The 21795-nt window shown below is 37.9% G+C and overlaps 1 protein-coding gene across 1 annotated transcript in view; it reads left to right on the forward strand.

Annotated features, from left to right (window-relative positions):
• Positions 1-2000: 2000 nt before the first annotated feature.
• The window catches only part of man1b1a (mannosidase, alpha, class 1B, member 1a), a 52582-nt gene continuing 32787 nt past the window's right edge, over positions 2001-21795 (forward strand). The window contains exons 1-9 of the mRNA XM_079581262.1: positions 2001-2183; positions 3330-3472; positions 9755-9863; positions 10956-11170; positions 13619-13740; positions 13904-14031; positions 16687-16878; positions 19404-19552; positions 19621-19809. Of these exons, the coding sequence (XP_079437388.1) occupies positions 3371-3472; positions 9755-9863; positions 10956-11170; positions 13619-13740; positions 13904-14031; positions 16687-16878; positions 19404-19552; positions 19621-19809 (1206 nt within the window). The 5' untranslated portion in view covers positions 2001-2183; positions 3330-3370. The remainder of the gene's footprint in view (positions 2184-3329; positions 3473-9754; positions 9864-10955; positions 11171-13618; positions 13741-13903; positions 14032-16686; positions 16879-19403; positions 19553-19620; positions 19810-21795) is intronic.

The following is a 21795-nucleotide window of genomic DNA, read 5'->3' on the forward strand; positions in this document are numbered from 1 at the left end:
ACTGACTCATGTTGTATTTGTTCTGTAACTGGTGCTGTTGCATCTGTGTGTCCTGGACCATCTGAGTAAATATACAAAATTAAAAAACTAAACAAAGTTGGTCAAGTTTTTTGTGTGTGTAAAGTGTGTGAATTGACAGATGGATTATTCTGTTTACAATATGAGGGCACAGTGGAAGAGGAACTGTTTATTCCACTGCATCTCTGGAATCGCCCATATATGGTCATGTTTGAAAACAGTTAAGGGGGAAAACAATTTGGGGAAAAATCTGAACTTTCTCTTATTATTCAAAAACTACTTTAACCTCTTAACTCCCGCCTGAGCCGAGAGCATTTTCTCCAGTTCAGCTTTACCCAAATCCTGTAGGCCAGTGTAACGCCTCATTTGAAAGATAAGATCTACAAGACTAAATTGATCTTTTTCCTCACATTGTCAGATTTTTTTCCATCACTTTTTTTGTTGGGCAGTCGTCTCATTTTTGTCAAATTTCCCGACTTTTTTGTCACTTTTTCGTCAAATTATTCGCATTTCTTGGTCAAATTTTTGTCCATTTTTGTCATTTTTTGTCATTTTTTTTATTTATTTTTTGTAAATTTTTTGTCACTTTTTTGTCAAATTATTTGCATTTTTTTTGTCAAATTCTTATCACTTTTTCGTCCATTTTTCCCTCAATTTTTTGTCAAATTTTTCTCACTTTTTGTCCATTTTTGTCATTTTTTTTGTACATTTTTGGTAAATTTTTTGTCACTTTTTTGTCAAATTATTTGAATTTTTTTGTCAAATTCTTATCACTTTTTTGTCCATTTTTTCTCACTTTTTCGTCCATTTTTTCGGCAAATATTTCTCACTTTTTTGTAAATTTTTTGTCCATTTTTGTCATTTTTTTGTACTTTTTTTTTCACTTTTTCGTCAGTTTTTTCCATCACATTTTTGTACATTTTTTGTCACTTTTTCGTCAATTTTTTCTCACTTTTTTCACATTTTCATCCTAGTTTTTGTCTCAGTTTTGTTGCTATTTTCACACCTTTTTTCCATAAGCTTTTGGATTGGGGTAAAGCTGGAGAAAATGTGCTCGGTGCAGGTGGGAGTTAAGGGGTTAGCAAACGCTGAATTATTGATATAGTTTTCTACTAAATAAAGATACAAAGACATGGGGAGGAAAGTGGTTTTCAGAGCCTTTTTGTTATCAGAACCTCATTATAAAAATGTGTAAAGTTGGGTTTCTGCTTAGAGTATTTACATTGTCAATATAAAATTTGGACAAAAGGATAAGTAACAACAAAATAAATGTCTTAATTCTTTTGCTTTCTGAAGAAACAAAAAACAACAGTTTCCCATTTCATTGTAAAGTCCTTGTGTGAATAAAACTGCAGAAGTCCTTCCAGAATTTCTTGGGGTAAGAACATGTCCAAATGGATGATCTCCACAAAAAGAGCAGTTCACATCCATGTCCCTTTTGAATTTAGTCATAAAAAGAATTAACTGGATCATGTTTATGGATGTTTTTGTACGAAACCTCTTTTACTTATCAGAAATTTGGTGGGAAGTGTCCATACATTTTTCCATAAAATATTATCTACAAGTTGGGTCCAATCTGATACAACACGAGGAGCTCTTTCTGGAATAAAGCACGAATATTCTTATTATAATTTGTGTGATGTGTAAAACATATTTTTCCTATATGAGAATTGAGTGCATTGGGGATAGAAAAAGATACAGCGTGAAAACTCCTGCACGTTCACTGTTTTTTTTATTTTTTTATTTTTATTTACTTCTTTTACATTACATCTTGAACTGCAGTACACAAACTATAAAAAATAACTTTATTATTATTATTATTATTATTTATTTTATTTTATTTTTTATTGAAAAGTATAATGCACGTCAGCCGCGTCAGCCATGTGCTCGGTCACGTGACTCCCCTCCGCGAGCTGTCACCGCACTCGTGTTTGTGTTTTGCTTCCCCCTCTGGCTCCTCACTGGCGGGTACATGAGGCCGCCCGTCGCCCTGACACACACCCCGGGCTCACGCACTCACCTCGGCGGGACACTCCGGACCGGGACACCGCTTAAAGGGAACTTGTTCACCCGGAGAAGAGGCCAAGGGGGAGCGCGGGCGGAGCTAGCTTCTGCTGTTAGCATCAGCTGTTAGCATCGTTCTGCTGGAGCTCAGGGGCACGGAGGTAAGAGCAGAGGCAGCACAGCGGTCTGACACGGGCTGAGGGGAGCTGAGAGAGCCCTGGACCCCCCCCTGAGGGAGCCCTGGACCCCCCCTGAGGTCCTGCAGTCCAACAGGCTGTGTCTGAGCTGTGGCATATCACAGAAATATAGGCTAATATGCTAGTGAGAGCAGCTTGTTACCATAGTAATTGCCTCAAATTAGCTTATCGAGCTGACACGTGTGATTGATTAACTGGATTGATTCATAAAATAAATGTTCTTGAGATTCGATATCAATTTGACGAGAAATTCTGGGTTATACAATTGGTTGAAGGTAAAGAACAATGTAAACATGTTGGATTATAGTTGTGTCAAATTTGGAGTGTTTATGAAAGACAAAAAGATAGAATATATGTTTAATAATTTGATATTTAGTAAATTTTATTTGCATAGATGTAGATTTCTGAATCCCAATTTTGTTCCTTTTAAAAATGAACTGATGTAAAAGAGTGTAAAAGTGCCTTAAAACTATGTGAAAAATTATCTGTATACATTTCTTTTGCTGCTTAGATTTTCATGCACAGCAGTCATTTGTTTTTCCTTTTTTTTTTAAATTAAGATACTTTGTCATTTGACTTTGCAATAATATAATATTTAGTTACTACATACTTTAGTTTCACAATTGTCCACTTACAGCAGAAGTCTGAAGTTCTGTCTAAAGCACAATCTCCATGACTTCCTTCTTCACTTCTCAGTCTGTGACAAAAGAGCAATGAGGCCTCAGTCTTTTTACTGGAAACAAAGAGCTCACTGTATTTAGTGTCATGTTACTGTCACTCACGGTGTTAGACCCTCTGAAGAAAGTCAGGAAGGGCGCCCCCTTGTGTCCCTTTGTGTCCAAATACCGGGACCATAACTGGAGCCATATGTGGTTCTAATGTGCCTAATGTAGGTGGAAAAGCGCTGTATAAGTTGAGACCATTTACCATGTTATTTGGGCTTTTTTTAATTATCCAAAGAACATATTTTGCATAGTTTTTTGATTAATAAATGAAATAAAGATTGTTTTTTAAAGGCAGCAAATAATCGATTTCAATTATGACTAAAACAATCGTGATTATTATCCGCTCGTGTGCCAACGCCCTGACGTGGCTGTTGCTTTTCCCCAGGGCCGGGTCTATGTCCAGCGCGGGCCAGCTCACAGCAGAGGATGTACCCCCCCTCCCGGAAGGACTTCATCTCGCTGACCCTGTCTGACTCCCACAGCCATGCCTACAACAACGGCAAGCACCGCCGGCAGTCGTGCTGGAGGGTGAGTTCACGTCCCGACACAAAACACAACCGCAGCTCCGGGATCTGAAACCAGGTGAGGTGAACGTGCAGGAGGAGGAGATTCTTAAGGCTGGAGCTGACACGACAGGGCAACGGAAGTGAGTGAAGGAGCTGCTTTGAGTTGAATCCACTTGCGATTTATCACCATTGTTGGAGAAATAGTCCCACTGTAGCGTTGTGAAGACGGCAGGAGACTCTGGATGTCTAATGCGGGACAAGAAAAGGGAAAGAGATAAATGTTAGTGAGGCGTAGATGGAATTTCAACAATAGGCAACAGGTGTCCTTTATGCAAATTGTGTTTCAGTGTCAAAAAGGTAAGAAAGAAAGAAAGAAAGAAAGAAAGAGGAAAGAAAGAGGAAAGAAAGAAAGAAAGAAAGAAAGAGGAAAGAAAGAAAGAAAGAAAGAAAGAGGAAAGAAAGAAAGAAAGAGGAAATAAAGAAAGAAAGAAAGAAAGAAAGAAAGAGGAAAGAAAGAGGAAAGAAAGAAAGAAAGAAAGAAAGAGGAAAGAGGAAAGAAAGAAAGAAAGAAAGAAAGAGGAAAGAAAGAAAGAGGAAAGAAAGAGAGAAAGAAAGAAAGAAGAAAGAAAGAAAGAAAGAAAGAAAGAAGAAAGAAAGAGGAAAGAGGAAAGAGGAAAGAAAGAAAGAAAGAAAGAAAGAAGAAAGAAAGAAAGAAAGAAAGAAAGAAAGAAAGAAAGAAAGAGGAAAGAAAGAAAGAGGAAAGAGGAAAGAGGAAAGAAAGAAAGAAAGAAAGAAGAAAGAAAGAAAGAAAGAAAGAAAGAAAGAAAGAAAGAAAGAAAGAAAGAAAGAAAGAAGAAAGAAAGAGGAAAGAGGAAAGAGGAAAGAAAGAAAGAGGAAAGAAAGAAAGAAAGAAAGAGAGAAAGAAAGAAAGAGAGAAAGAAAGAAAGAAAGAGGAAAGAAAGAAAGAAAGAAAGAAAAAGAAAGAAAGAGAGAAAGAAAGAAAGAAAGAAGAAAGAAAGAAAGAGAAAGAAAGAAGAAAGAAAGAGGAAAGAGGAAAGAAAGAAAGAAAGAGGAAAGAAAGAGAGAAAGAAAGAAAGAGAGAAAGAAAGAAAGAAGAAAGAAAGAGGAAAGAGGAAAGAAAGAAAGAAAGAGGAAAGAAAGAAAGAGGAAAGAAAGAGAGAAAGAAAGAAAGAAAGAGAGAAAGAAAGAAAGAAGAAAGAAAGAAAGAAAGAAAGAAGAAAGAAAGAGGAAAGAGGAAAGAAAGAAAGAAAGAGGAAAGAAAGAAAGAAAGAAAGAAAGAAAGAGGAAAGAAAGAAAGAAGAAAGAAAGAGGAAAGAAAGAAAGAAAGAGGAAAGAAAGAAAGAAAGAAAGAAAGACAGAAAGAGGAAGGAAAGAAGGAAAGAAAGAGGAAAGAAAGAAAGAAAGAGGAAAGAAAGAAAGAGGAAAGAAAGAAAGAAAGAGGAAAGAAAGAAAGAAAGAAAGAGGAAAGAAAGAAAGAAAGAGGAAAGAAAGAAAGAAAGAAAGAAAGAAAGAAAGAAAGAAAGAAAGAAAGAAAGAAAGAAAGAGGAAGGAAAGAAGGAAAGAAAGAAAGAAAGAGGAAAGAAAGAAAGAGGAAAGAAAGAGGAAAGAAAGAAAACCTCTAGCCAAACATGCTTTTCTCCGTTCTTAGGCGGCAGTAATGAGTATAAAATGGCTAACTTGCATCTAGCCCCTTTAACTTACTTATAACTTATGTACAGTACTTTAAACCCCTCCTTCTGACAAAGCTTTTTGGGTGAGAGGCAAAACGTCCAACACTTAAACCACCAAGTCCAGAACCAGAGGAGAAGGAGGTCGAAAAAAAGACAAAAATGTGACGGAAAAAAAAGACAAAAAAAAGACAAAAAAAGACAAAAAAAGACAAAAAATTACAAAAATGTGACGAAAAAAGACAAAAAATTACAAAAATGTGACGAAAAAAGACAAAAAATTACAAAAATGTGACAAAAAATGGGACGAAAAAATTGCGAAAAAATGACCAAAAAAAAGATAAAAATATGACAAAAAATGTGACAAAAAATTACAAAAAAATTACAACAATGTGACGAAAAAAAAGACAAAAAATGTGACGAAAGAAAGAAAGAAAGGAAAGAAAGAAAGAAAGAAAGACGCCTGGGATGATGACTTTTCAGGTTAAGCCCAATTAAGGGAAAAACTACTGAAAAAGGGTGTTCCACTTTATTAGGCAGATCATTTTCAAGCAAAAAGGTAAAGAAAAAGGGTCTCTTTGCTGATGAAAAGCGTGAAATAGTTGAATGCCTTGGTCTAGGTATGAAAACCTTTGATATTTCATGAAAACCATCGTACTGATAAGAGATTTGTGGCTGATTCAGACACACACGGGTTTGTGCAGATAAAGGCACAATGAGGACGGTTTTGGCCAGAAATGAATATGACCTTTGAAAAATATGTGGAGTTTCTGACTGACCACTGTCTTCTATGAAAGAATGAAAAGAAGAGCCGTGCTTTCCCGAACAAAACCATCTTCATGCATGACAACGCACCATGTCCTGCTGTAAAGAAAACCTCTGCATCACTGGCTGCTATGGGCATAAAAGGAGAGAAACTCATGATGTGGACCCCCTCCTCCCCTGTGACCTTTTAAGTTTTTGCAATGAGATTAAGCTGATGGTTTGCAGTTAAGTGATAAAGCACCCAAGTAATTGATTTAATAAAGAGAAGGCTATTCATCCCCAGTCCTAGAAATAGCTACTTAAAAAAATACCTTGTTGTTTCTGGCCTGTGATCACGGCTGCGCCTCATGTAAGCGAGTGCGAACCCCCTCTCTCTCTGTGGTAAATACCGTCAGATCCTGCAGATGAAAGCTGTACCTCTCCGTGTGTGTGTGTTTTTGATCACTGCACCTCTTTAATCTGCTGCAGTCGCGTTCCCGGCTCTCACGCCCTCATCCGAGAGGAAACCGCTTCCATTCCTGCTGTACACTTGACCATTTAACATGCGTTTATGCAGAGTGGCCTCCAGAGTCTTCTTTGCCTTTCGTGTGTTTGGGGCGGCTGCTTTCTACACGATCAGAACGCCAGTCCAGTCGTGAAGCCTCCCACACTGCGCGACACCACCCTGTGCGACCGCCTTCAACTATGACTCGAGAAGACACGGCGAGACGGAAAATGAGAGCAAAAACAGGCGTAAAAGTCGTGTAGTTTGTGCTGAACTTTAGCCGATTACCCAAACATTGGCCGGCAGATACATTGGTTGACCTTAACCTCTTAACTCCCGCCTGAACCGAGAGGATCTTTTTCCTCACGTCATCAGATTTTTTTTTCCATCATTTTTTTGTTGGGTATTCAACTCATTTTTGTCACATTTTGTCTCATTTTTATCATTTTTTTTGGTCATTTTTGTCACATTTTTGTAATTATTTTTTCACATTTTGTCACATCTTTGTCATTTTTTGTGGTCATTTTTGTCACATTTTGGTCATTTTTTTGGTCTTTTTTTGGTCATTTTTTTGGTCATTTTTTTGGTCATTTTTTTGGTCATTTTTTTGGTCATTTTTTATCACATTTCTGTCATTTTTTTGTCAATTTTTTATCAAATTTTTGTCATTTTTTTGTCACGATTTTGTCACATTTCTGTCATTTTTTCATCCATTTTTTTATCAAATTTTTGTCATTTTTTTGTCACAATTTTTGTCATTTTTTTCAAATTTTTATCAAATTTTTGTCACATTTTTGTCCTTTTTTTGTCACGATTTTGTCATTTTTTGTGTCAAATTTTTATCACATTTTTGTCACATTTTTGTCATTTTTTTCAATTTTTTTTTGTCCATTTTTTGTCACATTTCCATCATTGTTTTCATCTCAGTTTTGTCACTATTTCCACACCTTTTTTCCAGAAGCTTTTGAACTGGGGTAAAGCCAAACTGGAGAAAATGTGCTCGGTTCAGGTGGGAGTTAAGGGGTTAATAGGGGACCAAACACATGCCTTGTTGATATTTCAGTCTTCTAATCCATCTGAATGTGTTGAAAATAATCCCTGACTCTTATTTGAAAACATCGATTGCAAATGTGGGTTTTTAGTTCCTTTTCTTTCCCCCAAATTGTGTTCCCCCACTAACCACTGAACCACTGTCGTTTTTTATTACACAAAGAAGTGACTTCCATTCCTGCTGTACACTTGACCATTTAACATGCGTTTATGCAGAGTGGCCTCCAGAGTCTTCTTTGCCTTTACTGTGTTTGGGGCGGCACGTCAGTCAAACAGGTGTCCTAGGGCGAACTCAGGGAGGATAGAAGCGTCCCGTGGATCAGAAGGGCAAAACCTCACTTCTTCTTGATTTTCTGAATAAATACAGACTGTGAAAGCAGACGTTTTTGCGTTTTTTTAGCAGAAGGTTAGACCGTCGTGAGACCGGCGAGTTTTACCCAACTGATGAGGATTTTATAAAGAATGGGGGGTCCACACTACACACCACACTGTGTTTATTTCACTCATTGTCATTGCATTCTGTGTGTTTCGCTTTGGGGGCGGTAAAATCACCCACGTTTCTCCTGTGCGTCCAAAATCCGGCTTAAAAATCAGACGTGTTTGATCTGACTGCTGCTTTCTACACGATCAGAACGCCAGTCCAGTCGTGAAGCCTCCCACACTACGCGACACCACCCTGTGTGACTGCCTTCAACTATGACTCGAGAAGACACGGCGAGACGGAAAATTAGAGCAAAAACAGGCGTAAAAGTCGTGTAGTGTGTGCTGGCAGATATATTGGTTGACCTTAACCTCTTAACTCCCGCCTGAACCGAGAGGATCTTTTTCCTCACGTCATCAGATTTTTTTTCCATAATTTTTGTGTTGGGTGTTCAACTCTTTTTTGTAACTTTTTTGTTTTCTTTTCGTCAATTTTTTTTTATCCCATTTTTGTCACATTTTAGTCATTTTTTTGGTCACATTTTAATCACATTTTTGTCCTTTTTTTGGGTCATTTTTTGTCACATTTCTGTCATTTTTTCGTCAATTTTTTATCAAATTTGTGTCATTTATTCGTCACGATTTTGTCATTTGTCAAATTTTTTTCACATTTTTGTCACATTTTGTCACATTTTTTTTATTTTTTTTTGTCACATTTTGTCTCATTTTTATCATTTTTTTGGGTCATTTTTTTGTCATTTTTTTGTCATTTTTTTTGGTCATTTTTAATCAAATTTGTGTCATTTATTTGTCACGATTTTGTCATTTTTTGGTCACATTTTGTCACATTTTTGTCATTTTTTTGGTCATTTTTTGGTCAATTTTGTATCAAATTTTTGTCCATTTTCTGTCAATGTTTTCTCACTTTTTTGTCACTATTTTGTCATTTTTTTGTCACATTTTTGTCATTTTTTTTGCCACATTTTGTCACATTTTTTTCCTTTTTTTTTGTAATTTTTTTGGTCAATTTTTTTGTCCATTTTTTGTCCATTTTCTGTCAATGTTTTCTCGCTTTTTCGTCACATTTCCATCATTGTTTTCGTCTCAGTTTTGTCACTATTCTCACACCTTTTTTCCAGAAGCTTTTGGATTGGGGTAAAGCCAAACTGGAGAAAACGTGCTCGGTTCAGGCGGGAGTTAAGGGGTTAATAGGGGACCAAACATATGCCTTGTTGATATTTCAGTCTTCTAATCCATCTGAATGTGTTGAAAATAATCACTGACTCTTATTTGAAAACATCGATTGCAAATTCTTCAGCTTAATTGTGGGTTTTTAGTTCGTTTTATTACACAAAGAAGTAACAAATTTGATTGCATTATTAACTGTAGCCCTGCAAGGTCACCTCAGGTCTCCAGCTAGCACCCGCTGCCTCTACCGGCCCAGGATTAGCTCCCCGCCATGGGACACTGGCCTTTCCCTGCACTCCCTCCCTGCCTTTTATTCCGGAACGCCCTCCCAGATCTCCGGAGGGCAGCCAGTGTTGCGCCCTTTAAAAACAACTTCCCTTTAAGGCCTTATATCTGTGTACTTTCTGCCCTCTGCTGAGACACACCGGGTTCATGCGAGGTAATGGCGGCTCACTTTGAACAAAACGGCCTAATCACGGTCTGAAGATCCCGTCCGGCGTTTAATTGGAACATGATTGCGTCATTTAATTTCATCCGCCGCGGCCATGAGCGTTTCCTTTTCACATTTTCATATCTTAAAGGCGGCGTGATCGGATTCGCTGATGTTTTGATTTGCCCGGGCGCTCGGGCTAATTTCGTAATCCCTTTTTGATCAATGGTGTTTAACCGCGCTTTGGATATTCTGTTTCTTTTTGTGTGTCGTCTCCAGAAGTGGAAGCAGCTGTCGCGTCTGCAGAGGAGTCTCATCCTCTTCCTCCTGGCCATGCTCCTCGTGGTCGGGCTCCTGTCGTACCCCAGCCTCGCGCACCACTGGACAGGTACACGGCTTTCCACCTCGCCTCACACTGCGGGGATCTCCAAGACTTTTGTTTGTTACTCCCCTGAGCCAGTTTCATGTTTAACCTCTTAACTCCCGCCTGAACCGAGAGGATCTTTTTCCTCACGTCATCAGATTTTTTTTCCATAATTTTTTTGTTGGGTATTCAACTCATTTTTGTTATTTTTTGCCACATTTGTCATTTTTCATCAATTTTTTATCACATTTTTGTGACATTTTTGTCACATTTTTGTCATTTTTTTTGTCACTTTTTGTCAATTTTTTGTCATTTTTTGGTCACATTTTTATCACATTTTTGTCATTTTTTCATAAATGTTTTATCACATTTTTGTCACATTTTTGTCATTTTTTATCTTTTTTTTGTAATTTTTTGTCAATTTTTGTCCTTTTTTTTCACATTTTTGTCATTTTTTTGTCACATTTTTATCACATTTTTGTCATTTTTTCTTACATTTTTTAATACATTTTTCGTCAATTTTTTATCATTTTTTTGTAATTTTTTCGTCAATTTTTTTCCAATTTTTTGTAATTTTTTTGTCAACTTTTTTCCAATTTTTTTGTCTTTTTTTGTCAATTTTTTAATGAAATTTTTGTCATTTTTTGTCACATTATTTTAATTTTTTCGTCAATTTCTTGTGACATTTTTGTGACATTTTTGCCACTTTCTCATAACTTTCTCATAACTTTTTTGTCAATGTTTTCTCACTTTTTTGTCACATTTCCATCATTGTTTTCGTCTCAGTTTTGTTGCTATTTTCCCACTTTTTTTCCAGAAGCTTTTGGACTGGGGTAAAGCCAAACTGGAGAAAATGTGCTCGGTTCAGGTGGGAGTTAAGGGGTTAAGGAATGAGTGAGGGAAACGGCTTGAATTATTCCCTTTTTACCCGCGGGGGGTGGAAGCTATCGATCATCTCACAGCTCAAGCAACTTTTTTTCAGTACTACAAATTTAAGTAGTTCATTCATGAAAAACACACAACACACAATTACACTGCAAAAAGTATTCTAGAAATAAGCTAAATGCTATCTCTCTCTCCCTTCCGGTGATAAACGGTTGTTCTAATGTGTTCCAGGCTCCTCTGACAGAGAGTGGATGGAGCTGAACCAAATGGCCCTGGACCCCCCTCCTCCTCCAGGGGCCAGGCCTGTGCCCGGCCCACAGCGCCCCGGCCCCGCTCCGGAGCCCCGCACACCACCAGAGCCGTACCTGGGGCCCGCCGAGAGTCCAGGGGCTATTCCGGCTCCACGAGGGCCCGACATCCCCCTCCTCTCCCAACTCCCCTTTAAGGTTTTATTTTCACACATGTTTTTTCAGTTTGTGTTCACAGTGATTTACAAAACAGAGGGCGACATGAGATTACAGCGAGGCTAATACATACTATAATAGATTTAACTTTGCTTTCTAAGAAGATGGATTTTCATCAGTTTTACTTCCCTTTTCATAACGTTGCAGTCTAAAAGGTTAGGAGCCGATTTGCTGAGAAATTATAAACAACTCCCCAATACACATTAGGATCTGAATTCTTAAAAGGTCAGCATTACAAATAAATGAATACGAGTTTCCTTTGTAAACCTGAAAACACAAACAGACACAGAGTCAGTCAATCCTATGAATGCGAAAGCTAAATCGTTACACTTAAAGTCACACAGCTAAAACTCTCCTGTTCATCATCTCATTCATTACTTGTGTGTCCTCTCCTGAGAATCTCAAACAAGAACACTCATTTCAACGTCGATGATAATTATCTAAATATTAATGCGTCTTTAAGCTGCTTTTTGTGTGTGTTTGCAATGGCGTGACACAGGGGGGTGTTCTGTCCCCGGTATTATTCAACCTGTATTTGGATGAACTGTCTAAAAAACTACTCAAACTCTGGCTGTTTAGCTGGAATGATTTTATTTTATTTATGATTTGTAAAGGAAGAAAAGAATATGACATTTCCAAACTTTTGTCTGCCTGATGTTCTGAATGTTGTCAACAAAATCAAGTACCTTGGGAACCTCGGGTACAGACAATGCAAAGTGTTGTATGCACAGGCCAATACTCTGGCAGGGAAGTGTGGCTGCTGTACAGAGCGGTGTTAATTTTGACAACATATTTTATTTTAGTTGTAATGTAATTTAATTTTAGTCGAGATTTAGTCAAAAAAAAAATAGTTTTAGTCGACTAAAATTGCATGTCAGTTTAGTCGACTAAATTTAAGACTAATTTTGTCGACTTTGCTTTGATAATATTCATTATAATCATATTTAATCTGGTTCCTCTGCTTCATGGAGCTGCTCCACATGAACAAAGCTCAGAGCTGTTCATTTGACAGAGAATTTACATGAGGCTCTTTCAGACTGATTTTTATTTAGTCTTATTTTAGTCGACTAAAATATCTGGACATTTTAGTCACAGTTTTAGTCTCATGAGTAACTTTTAATTTAGTTTTAGTCCAATTTTAGCCGTCAAAAATATCACTTTGACTAAAATTAAGACTAAATATTTTAGTCGACGAAATTAACACTGGTACAGAGAGAGTAAAGCTGACTAAATGTAAAGTGTACTGTACTCCCTTGTACACGGGTCACCTCTGGGGCTTATTATAAAAAAAGCCGTAACGCTTTGCTGTGCCCGATCCTGTCTGATCTCGGAGCTAAGCAGGAAGGGCCTGGTTGGTACTTGGAGGGGAGACCGAAGCCTGGGGAATGTAGTGTGCGAGTGAGTGGTTGGGGGTGGTCGGAGATGCCGTAGATTAGCAGCCTCGCTTCTTTCAGTCTTCCGCAGAGGCACCACCACCAAGTCTGGAGTAAACGAATAATGTAAAGTAAAGCGTCTTTGAGTGTCTAGAAATCAATGCATTATATTATTATCAAACAACCTACCCACCTACGATCCTGAAACACACGGGGAGCCAATGCAGCGATTCTAAAACCGGTGTAATGTGCAGAGGTGGGAGTAGGTCACTAAATGCAAGTTTTGAGTCAAGTCCAAGTCAATCGGTCCTGCGCTCAAGTCAAGTCAAGTCATAGCTTTTGTCAAGTCAAGTCTTGCTTTAGCCGGCAAGTCACCTCAAGTCACAAACGCCAGCGTGTCTACTTTTAATCTTGAAAATAACATGTGCTTTCTCAAGATTTAGCGATTTTGAACATTTAGGCTAAAATCAAACTTTTTAAAATCTCATGGATTTGGATTTAAAGTTTAATTAATATTTAATCACCAAAAAATTTAAACTATATATATTTTTAAATGCTCCGGTCTATGTACAAAATTACCGGGACAGCATATTAAGGAAGGGGGCCCGGGGGGGCGACTTAAAAAGAAATGAAGCAGAGTCTTTTAAACATGAGATGCTTTTCCTTGTAGTGTGAAATATAAATATCAAACAATATTTGTATTTTTGTTAGTTTCTGGCAGTTTTTCTGTCAGTGGTTCCCCTGTACTGCCCCAGCCCCTGTATACTCGGATTCGCCCCTGCTCAAAATAGATCTCGAGTCACAAACAGCAAGTCCCAAGTCAAGTCTTTTTGGAGCTTTGGTCAAGTAAGTCTCAAGTCCCGAAAATTGCGACACGAGTTAAGTCATGTGACTCGAGTCCCGCCTCCTGGTCTTCGTCAGGACTCGAGCTGCTGTAAACCTGAGATCCTCTTTTTGTTAAGACCAGAGAGCAGGGCATTACAGCAGTGGATACGACTGGTGATAAAAGCATGCATGAGCGTCTCCGTGTATTAAAGCTCTGTGTGGGTTTTTGCAGAAAAACACAGTTTCTAAGAGAAGAGCCCCCAGTCCTCAGAAAGACGGGAACACGTCAGACACAGCGGGAAGAGAGAAGCAGGACGAGACCCAAGAGGACGACCCGGACAAGAAGATCGTCAGGTGTGGGATCTTGAGCTAGATTCATAGCCTAATCCTCCATCTTAGTTGCTTTGACGACCATGCTGGCTCCATGGGCTCATTTCTAAACCTGCCCATGTACTTTTGCGCAATAGAAATCCCAATTCTGTTGTGTGCTGTAATATTTCCGTTGTGTGTTTTCCAGCTGGAGAGGGGCGATGATTGAGGCAGACCAGGGCACTGACCCCGTCCCGTCGGCCAGTCAGAGAGCAGCTCCGCCCCCTCCGTCCCCTCCTGCCCCGGACGCTCACACAGACAACAGAGCGCGGCCAGGTCAGAGCACATACGTCTCCACAATATTAGAAACAACAGGATATGATTGTCTTATATTCACTTATAGGGAAGGGACTTTCACTGTCCCCAAACGATCGCTCAGAGGTCATGGTGTCGGCTGAGGCGCGGTGTGTCACGAACAGCGCTTGTTGGCTCGTGTTTTCTTTACATTAACTTCACTCGTCATATTTAGCGCTCGCAGGAACACAAAACTACGACCAAGACACTGTTCATGTCCCGAGAGAGTGAATATGTCGATGGTCCCGCTCTAGCGCCAGTGTCAACCTCTTAACTCCCGCCTGAACCGAGAGGATCTTTTTCCTCACGTCATCAGATTTTTTTTTCCATCATTTTTTTGTTGGGTATTCAACTCATTTTTGTAACTTTTCTGTCATTTTTTCCTCACATTTTTGTCATTTTTTTGGTCAATTTTTTGTAATTTTTTCGTAAATTTTTTATCAATTTTTTGTCATTTTTGGATCACATTTTTGTCATTTTTTTTGTCAAATTTGTGTATTTTTTTGCTCATTATTTGTCACATTTTTGTATTTTTTTGGTCATTTTTTGTCACAATTTTATTTTATTTTTTTCATTTTTTGATCACATTTTGTCATTTTTTTGTCATTTATTTTGTCATTTTTGTCATTTTTTCTTAAAAATTTTTAGCAAATTTTTTTGACATTTTTTGTCACATTTTGTCACATTTTTGTCATTTTTTTGTCAATTTTTTGTCATTTTTTCATCATTTTTTTGTCAATGTTTTCTCACTTTTTTGTCACAGTTTTGTTGCTTTTTCACAGCTTTTTTCCAGAAGCTTTTGGACTGGGGTAAAGCCAAACTGGAGAAAATGTGCTCAGTTCAAGTGGGAGTTTAAGGGGTTAAAGAGTGCAGGGCAAACGCCACACCAGCACATACCGTCATCAATATTCCAGTCTAGTACGGACTGTAGGAGGTAAACCTTGGGGAGGGACTACTGCTGTCAGTAGTCCCTCTGCGTCAGGTATGAAGCTCAAGCTTTCACCTAGTGCGTAGTGAATGTGTGCACATGTCACAGTGTTTAAGGCTCAAAACCATTTCATGCTGTCGTGCATGTGGTCAATACTGTTTTAAATAGTGCTATAACTACAGTACATTGTTTGTAATTCATTTCTAATTGCTGATTAAATATTGATTTGGAAATGTGTTTTTAATCTTTGTTTTGATGTTGCTTTGAGTTGTCACCATGAAATGTGTCATACAGACAAAATTGCCGTTCCATTTTACCTCCCGCCTGAGCTGACAGCAGTTTCATTATAGCTGTCAATGTAGCACCGAGCGCCAGTGTGCAGGTAATGACAGGATGCCTCCTTTTTCATACCCGGAGAGTTCACACTTCTACAATTCTACTCACATGTATTAAAACATTGTATTCACAAAGGGGAGTCACCTATAAGGAGATATTCGCTCCTCTTCAAATGAACTGCACAAACAGCGTTGCATTCAGAGCTCAGAGCAGGCCCTGTCTGGTCAGGCTCGCGGGGCAATAATTCTATTAAAAACCGAGGCAATCTGAACTCATTTGCATGATTTGCTGATAATTATCATCAGCTTGACATTTAATTAAGTTTTATGAAAACAAATGTCTTCTTTTCATTTAAATTTGATCAAGATCACACAAAGGGGTCTAAAAAGGCTTAAATTGAACCAGAAAAAAACAATGGATTTTTGTCAATTTTCTGCTGGATTTTTGTCACTTTTTTGCTGGATTTTTGTCACTTTTTTGCTGGATTTTTGTCACTTTTTTGCTGGATTTTTGTCATTTTTTTGCTGGATTTTTGTTTCTTTTTTGATGGATTTTTGTTTCTTTTTTGATGGATTTTTGTTTCTTTTTTGTTGGATTTTTGTCACTTTTTTGCTGGATTTTTGTCACTTTTTTGCTGGATTTTTGTCACTTTTTTGCTGGATTTTTGTCATTTTTTTGCTGGATTTTTGTTTCTTTTTTGATGGATTTTTGTTTCTTTTTTGATGGATTTTTGTTTCTTTTTTGTTGGATTTTTGTTTCTTTTTTGTTGGATTTTTGTCACTTTTTTGCTGAATTTTTGTCAATTTTTTGCTGAATTTTTGTCACTTTTTTGCTGAATTTTTGTCACTTTTTTGCTGAATTTTTGTCAATTTGTTGCTGGATTTTTGTCAATTTTTTGCTGGATTTTTGTCGCTTTTTTGCTGGATTTTTGTCACATTTTTACTGGATTTTTGTCACTGTTTTACTGGATTTTTGTCACTTTTTTACTGGATTTTTGTCACTTTTTTACTGGATTTTTGTCAATTTACATCCTCATTTTCTTCTCGTTTTTTGTCGCTATGTTGAAGAAGCTTTTAGATTTGGAGAATTTGGAGAACAGGAGAAATCATGTTCAGGTGGGAGTTAAGAGGTTAAATGCATTACTAAAGAATGAAGTATCTAATTAAAAGGAATAGTGTTAACACCACCACTGTTTCACATATGGCAGATTCTGAAAAAGGAAGACAGGCAGCTGTAGGAGCTGTTCAGAAGAGAAAATAAGATCATTGTGAGCCGTGAGGGAGAGAGCGCTTCTTACAGTTGTTTACTCAAACGGTCTATTTTCTGTGGTGAAGCTTCTTACTCAAGCGGTGATGTTATTTTCCTAACCACAGCCTCTTCGGGGAGCGCGGAGCGGCAGGAGGCAGTGCGGCAGGCCTTCAGGCACGCATGGAGGGGCTACAGAGACCACGCCTGGGGCCACGACGAGCTCAAGCCCATCTCCAAGTCCCACGCAGAGTGGTTCGGCCTGGGCCTCACGCTCGTCGACGCCCTGGACACGATGTGGATCCTGGGACTCGTCGAAGGTAAGAAGAGAGGGCAATACAGAGAGCTACGTTTTTAAAGTGGACAGTACATTTGTAAACACGCTCTCTGACCCTTTAACCCCTTAACTCCCACCTGAACCGAGCACATTTTCTCCAGCTTTACCCCAGTCCAAAGGCTTCTGGAAAAAAGGTGCGAAAAAAGCAACAAAACTGAGACGAAAACAAGGATGAAAATGTGAAAAAAGTGAGAAAAAATGGACGAAAAAGTGACAAAAAATGGACAAAGAATATACAAAAAAATGACAAAAATTGACAAAAATTTGACTAAAAAGTGAGAAAAATTTGATGAAAAATTTACGCAAAAATGGACGAAAAAGTGACAAATCCAGCAAAAAAGCGACAAAAATCCAGCAAAAAAGTGACAAAAATCCAGCAAAAAAGTGACAAAAATCCAGCAAAAAAGTGACAAAAATCCAGCAAAAAAGTGACAAAAATCCAGCAAAAAAATGACAAAAATCCAGCAAAAAAGTGACAAAAATCCAGCAAAAAAGTGACAAAAATCCAGCAAAAAAGTGACAAAAATCCAGCAAAAAAGTGACAAAAATCCAGCAAAAAAGTGACAAAAATCCAGCAAATTGTGACAAAAATCCAGCAAATTGTGACAAAAATCCAGCAAAAAAGTGACAAAAATCCAGCAAATTGTGACAAAAATCCAGCAAAAAAGAGACAAAAATCCAGCAAAAAAGTGACAAAAATCCAGCAAAAAAGTGACAAAAATCCAGCAAAAAAAGACAAAAATCCAGCAAAACAGTGACAAAAATCCAGCAAATTGTGACAAAAATCCAGCAAAAAAGTGACAAAAATCCAGCAAAAAAAGACAAAAATCCAGCAAAAAAGTGACAAAAATCCAGCAAAAAAAGAGACAAAAATCCAGCAAAAAAGCAACAAAAATCCAGCAAAAAAGTGACAAAAATCCAGCAAAAAAGCAACAAAAATCCAGAAAAAAAAGTGACAAAAATCCAGCAAAAAAGCGACAAAAATCCGGCAAAAAAGCGACAAAAATCCAGCAAAAAAATGACAAAAATCCAGAAAAAAAAGACAAAAATCCAGCAAAAAAAGAGACAAAAATCCAGCAAAAAAGCGACAAAAATCCAGCAAAACAGTGACAAAAATCCAGCAAAAAAGCAACAAAAATCCAGAAAAAAAAGTGACAAAAATCCAGCAAAAAAGCAACAAAAATCCGGCAAAAAAGCAACAAAAATCCAGAAAAAAAGACAAAAATCCAGCAAAACAGTGACAAAAATTCTGCAAAAAAAGACAAAAATCCAGCAAAAAAAGACAAAAATCCGGCAAAAAAGCGACAAAAATCCAGCAAAAAAGTGACAAAAATCCAGAAAAAAAGACAAAAATCCAGCAAAAAAGGGACAAAAATCCAGTAAAAAAGCGGCAAAAATCCAGCAAAAAAAGACAAAAATCCAGCAAAAAAGTGACAAAAATCCAGCAAAAAAGTGACAAAAATCCAGCAAAAAAAAGACAAAAATCCAGCAAAAAAAAAGACAAAAATCCAGCAAAAAAGCGACAAAAATCCAGCAAAAAAGCGACAAAAATCCAGCAAAAAAGTGACAAAAATCCAGCAAAAAAGCGACAAAAATCCAGCAAAAAAGCGACAAAAATCCAGCAAAAAAGTGACAAAAATCCAGCAAAATTGTGACAAAAATCCAGCAAAAAAGTGACAAAAATCCAGCAAAAAAGCGACAAAAATCCAGCAAAAAAGTGACAAAAATCCAGCAAAATTGTGACAAAAATCCAGCAAAAAAGTGACAAAAATCCAGCAAAAAAGCGACAAAAATCCAGCAAAAAAGCGACAAAAATCCAGCAAAAAAGTGACAAAAATCCAGCAAAAAAACGACAAAAATCCAGAAAAAAATGACAAAAATTCAGCAAAAAAGTGACAAAAGAGCAGCAAAAAATGCACCAAAACAAGGATGAAAATGTGAAAAAGTGAGAAAAAATGGACCAAAAAATGTACAAAAAAGTACAAAAAAATTACAAAAATGGACAAAAAATTGACAAAAAAGTGAGAAAAATGTGACGAAAAATTGAGAAAAAATGGACGAAAAAGTTACAAAAAATGGACAAAAAAGTGACAAAAATCATACTCAAAGTGGTTGAGTTTGTTGTTTACATTGGAAGGACCGATACTGCCAAAAGCTACGTGTTGTTGTTTGGGAGGCGAAGGCTTCATTGTGGTTTTCCTCTTTAGCTACATTTGACTTGCTTCTGTCTGTATAAACCCTGATGTTTTTCAGAACAGGCTAGAAATTTGATATTGAAGTACTGCTCCACTTTGATGAGGGAAGTTACAAGGTTAAAAGTTTAAAATGGGCTGTATTATGTTTTATTCAAGCCTATAGAGTCCTGTTCAAAGGATTCTCTTCAGCTTTTTATCTTGAGCCCTCCCCCACTCGAGCTGTTCATAGAAATACTACCAATAAGCACTGATTTCAAACAAATATTATAGAGTAGAGAGATATTCAATGCGTTTTGTATTTGATTGGACCCAGAGTTCGCAGAGGCCAGGGAGTGGGTGGAGAAGGAGCTCTCGTTTGACAAGAACGTGGACGTGAACCTGTTTGAGACCACCATCCGGATCATGGGAGGCCTGCTCAGCACCTACCACCTCACCAAAGACACTCTGTTCCTGGACAAGGCTGTACGTCCGTTTATCACGATGTTACTTGATGTTTGTTTCAGCTTTTACGATTAGTATCTGTCCTGCAGAAAGACCTGGGCTCCCGGCTCATGCCCGCCTTCAGAACCCCGTCCAAGATCCCCTTCTCAGACGTGAACCTGGGGAAGGGCACCGCTCACCCGCCGCGCTGGACCACCGACAGCACCCTGGCGGAGGTCACCAGTGTGCAGCTGGAGTTCAGGGAGCTCAGCCACCTCACCCAGGACCCGCAGTACCAGGTCAGGGCAGACTCAAACTCGCGTGTGTTTGGTGTGGACTCGGGACGGGAATCTTAGGCTTCTGTCCGATACGATTCGCACCTCGATGAACCTGCCACCATCTCGTTCATTTAACCTCTGAACTCCCGCCTGAACCGAGAGCATTATCTCCAGTTCAGCTTTACCCAAAATCCTGTAGGCCAGTGTAAAACCTCATTTGAAAGCTAAGATCTACAAAACTAAATCAAATTCCTATCACTTTTTTGTCCATTTTTTGTCACTTTTTCGTCCATTTTTGTCACTTTTTCTCATTTTTTTGGTCAATTTTTTGTCATTTTTTGTAAATTTTTTGTAATTTTTTTGTAAATTTTTTGTAAATTTTGTATCACTTTTTTGTCCATTTTTTGTCAATTTTTCGTCAAATTTTTCTCACTTTTTTGTCAAATTTTTCTCATGTAAATGGATCTTTTTCCTCACATCATCAGATTTTTTTCCATCTTTCTTGGGGGGTGTATTCAACTCATTTTTGTTTCTTTTTTGTCATTTTTTTTTGTCATTTTTTTGTTATATTTTTTGTCACATTTTTTGTGATTTTTTGTCAATTTGTTGTCACATTTTTGTCATTTTTTGGCACTTTTATGTCAAAGTTTTCTCACTTTTTTTGTCACATTTTCATCATTGTTTTCGTCTCAGTTCTGTCGTCATTTTCACACTTTTCTTCCAGAAGCTCTTGGACTGGGGTAAAGCCAAACTGGAGAAAATGTGCTCGGTTCAGGTGGGAGTTAAGGGGTTAAGATCCATTGGTGAAACCAGAGATGCGATTTGAATTATCACCATGACCACGATGCATCTCGATCCACACATCTGTAAACAGCCCGATAACATTCGATTGAGGCCAGTTATCATCACGAAGCGTCTTGATTAGGGATGGGCACCGTTAAACGACCGAAAAGCTCCGGTCGAGGGTTGGATTGAAAAACTGCAATCCTTTCGGTGCCAAGTTTCGGTTCTTTTTCTCTCCAGACGTCAATATATGATCCACAGCAAGTCTTAAAGAGGGGGTATTCTGCTTTTTTCAATCACATATCACCAGTCTATATCACACTACAATGATGAGCAAACCTTCTGTTGGTCTGTAAATGCAGTAAATTAGAATAACTGCCTTGTATAAAATGTCTCTCTCAAAATGGCTGTAGTGAATGTCTTGAAATAGGCCTCTGTCTCTTTAAGAACCTCTGAGTCTTTAGACACGCCCCCTCCACACGCTGTCTGTGGCATCAGTGGGGAGGGGGTTCTGCTGAGGAGCAGTGGTCGGTTACTCGGCCGGTGACGAAAGCTCGGAGGCGTCTCCAGGAGGTGGGGGCGTTCCTAGGAGGACTCAGGCAAACCTATCCCTAAAATGGCCGCCATCAGAGTTTTTACAGATTACTCAGAAATACGTGAATGTGCCAAGGCAACACTTCAGACATGTTTTTAATGAGGGAATGACATAATAACACTTCAGGCATGTTTTTAATGAGGGAATGACATAATAACATGATGGAAAGCTTGAAAAAGTCAATTTTGCATAATACTCCGCCTTTAAATGAGATAAATGGCTTAAAATTGCTTGAATTAAAGTTCTTCCATGTTGAATTTGAGTCGGTTTGAACTAATCCAAGATACAAACGCTCATAGCGCCGATGAAACAAGAATAAAACCCACTTGAAATCAGACAAATAATTGTTTTTTCATGACACAAAAATGACACAAAATGATCTGAATTAAGAGAATAACGACGACTAGAGGTTTTATCTCATCTAAGACCAGACCAAATCTACTCAAACCTCAGATTTAATCTCTTAATTCAAGCAGATTTATGTCATTTCTTCCTTAAAACGATTATGCCTTTTCCAGTGCACTTCCTTCAAACGCCAGTGTTGTAATATATGACCTCATTGGGTGTATTGACAGTATATCTACCTTTTCTTTCTCCCATTTAACTCTTATAATGTTAAAAGTACTCTC

This window comes from Gobius niger (assembly GCF_951799975.1).
Source record: "Gobius niger genome assembly, chromosome: 22".
NCBI lineage: Eukaryota > Metazoa > Chordata > Actinopteri > Gobiiformes > Gobiidae > Gobius > Gobius niger.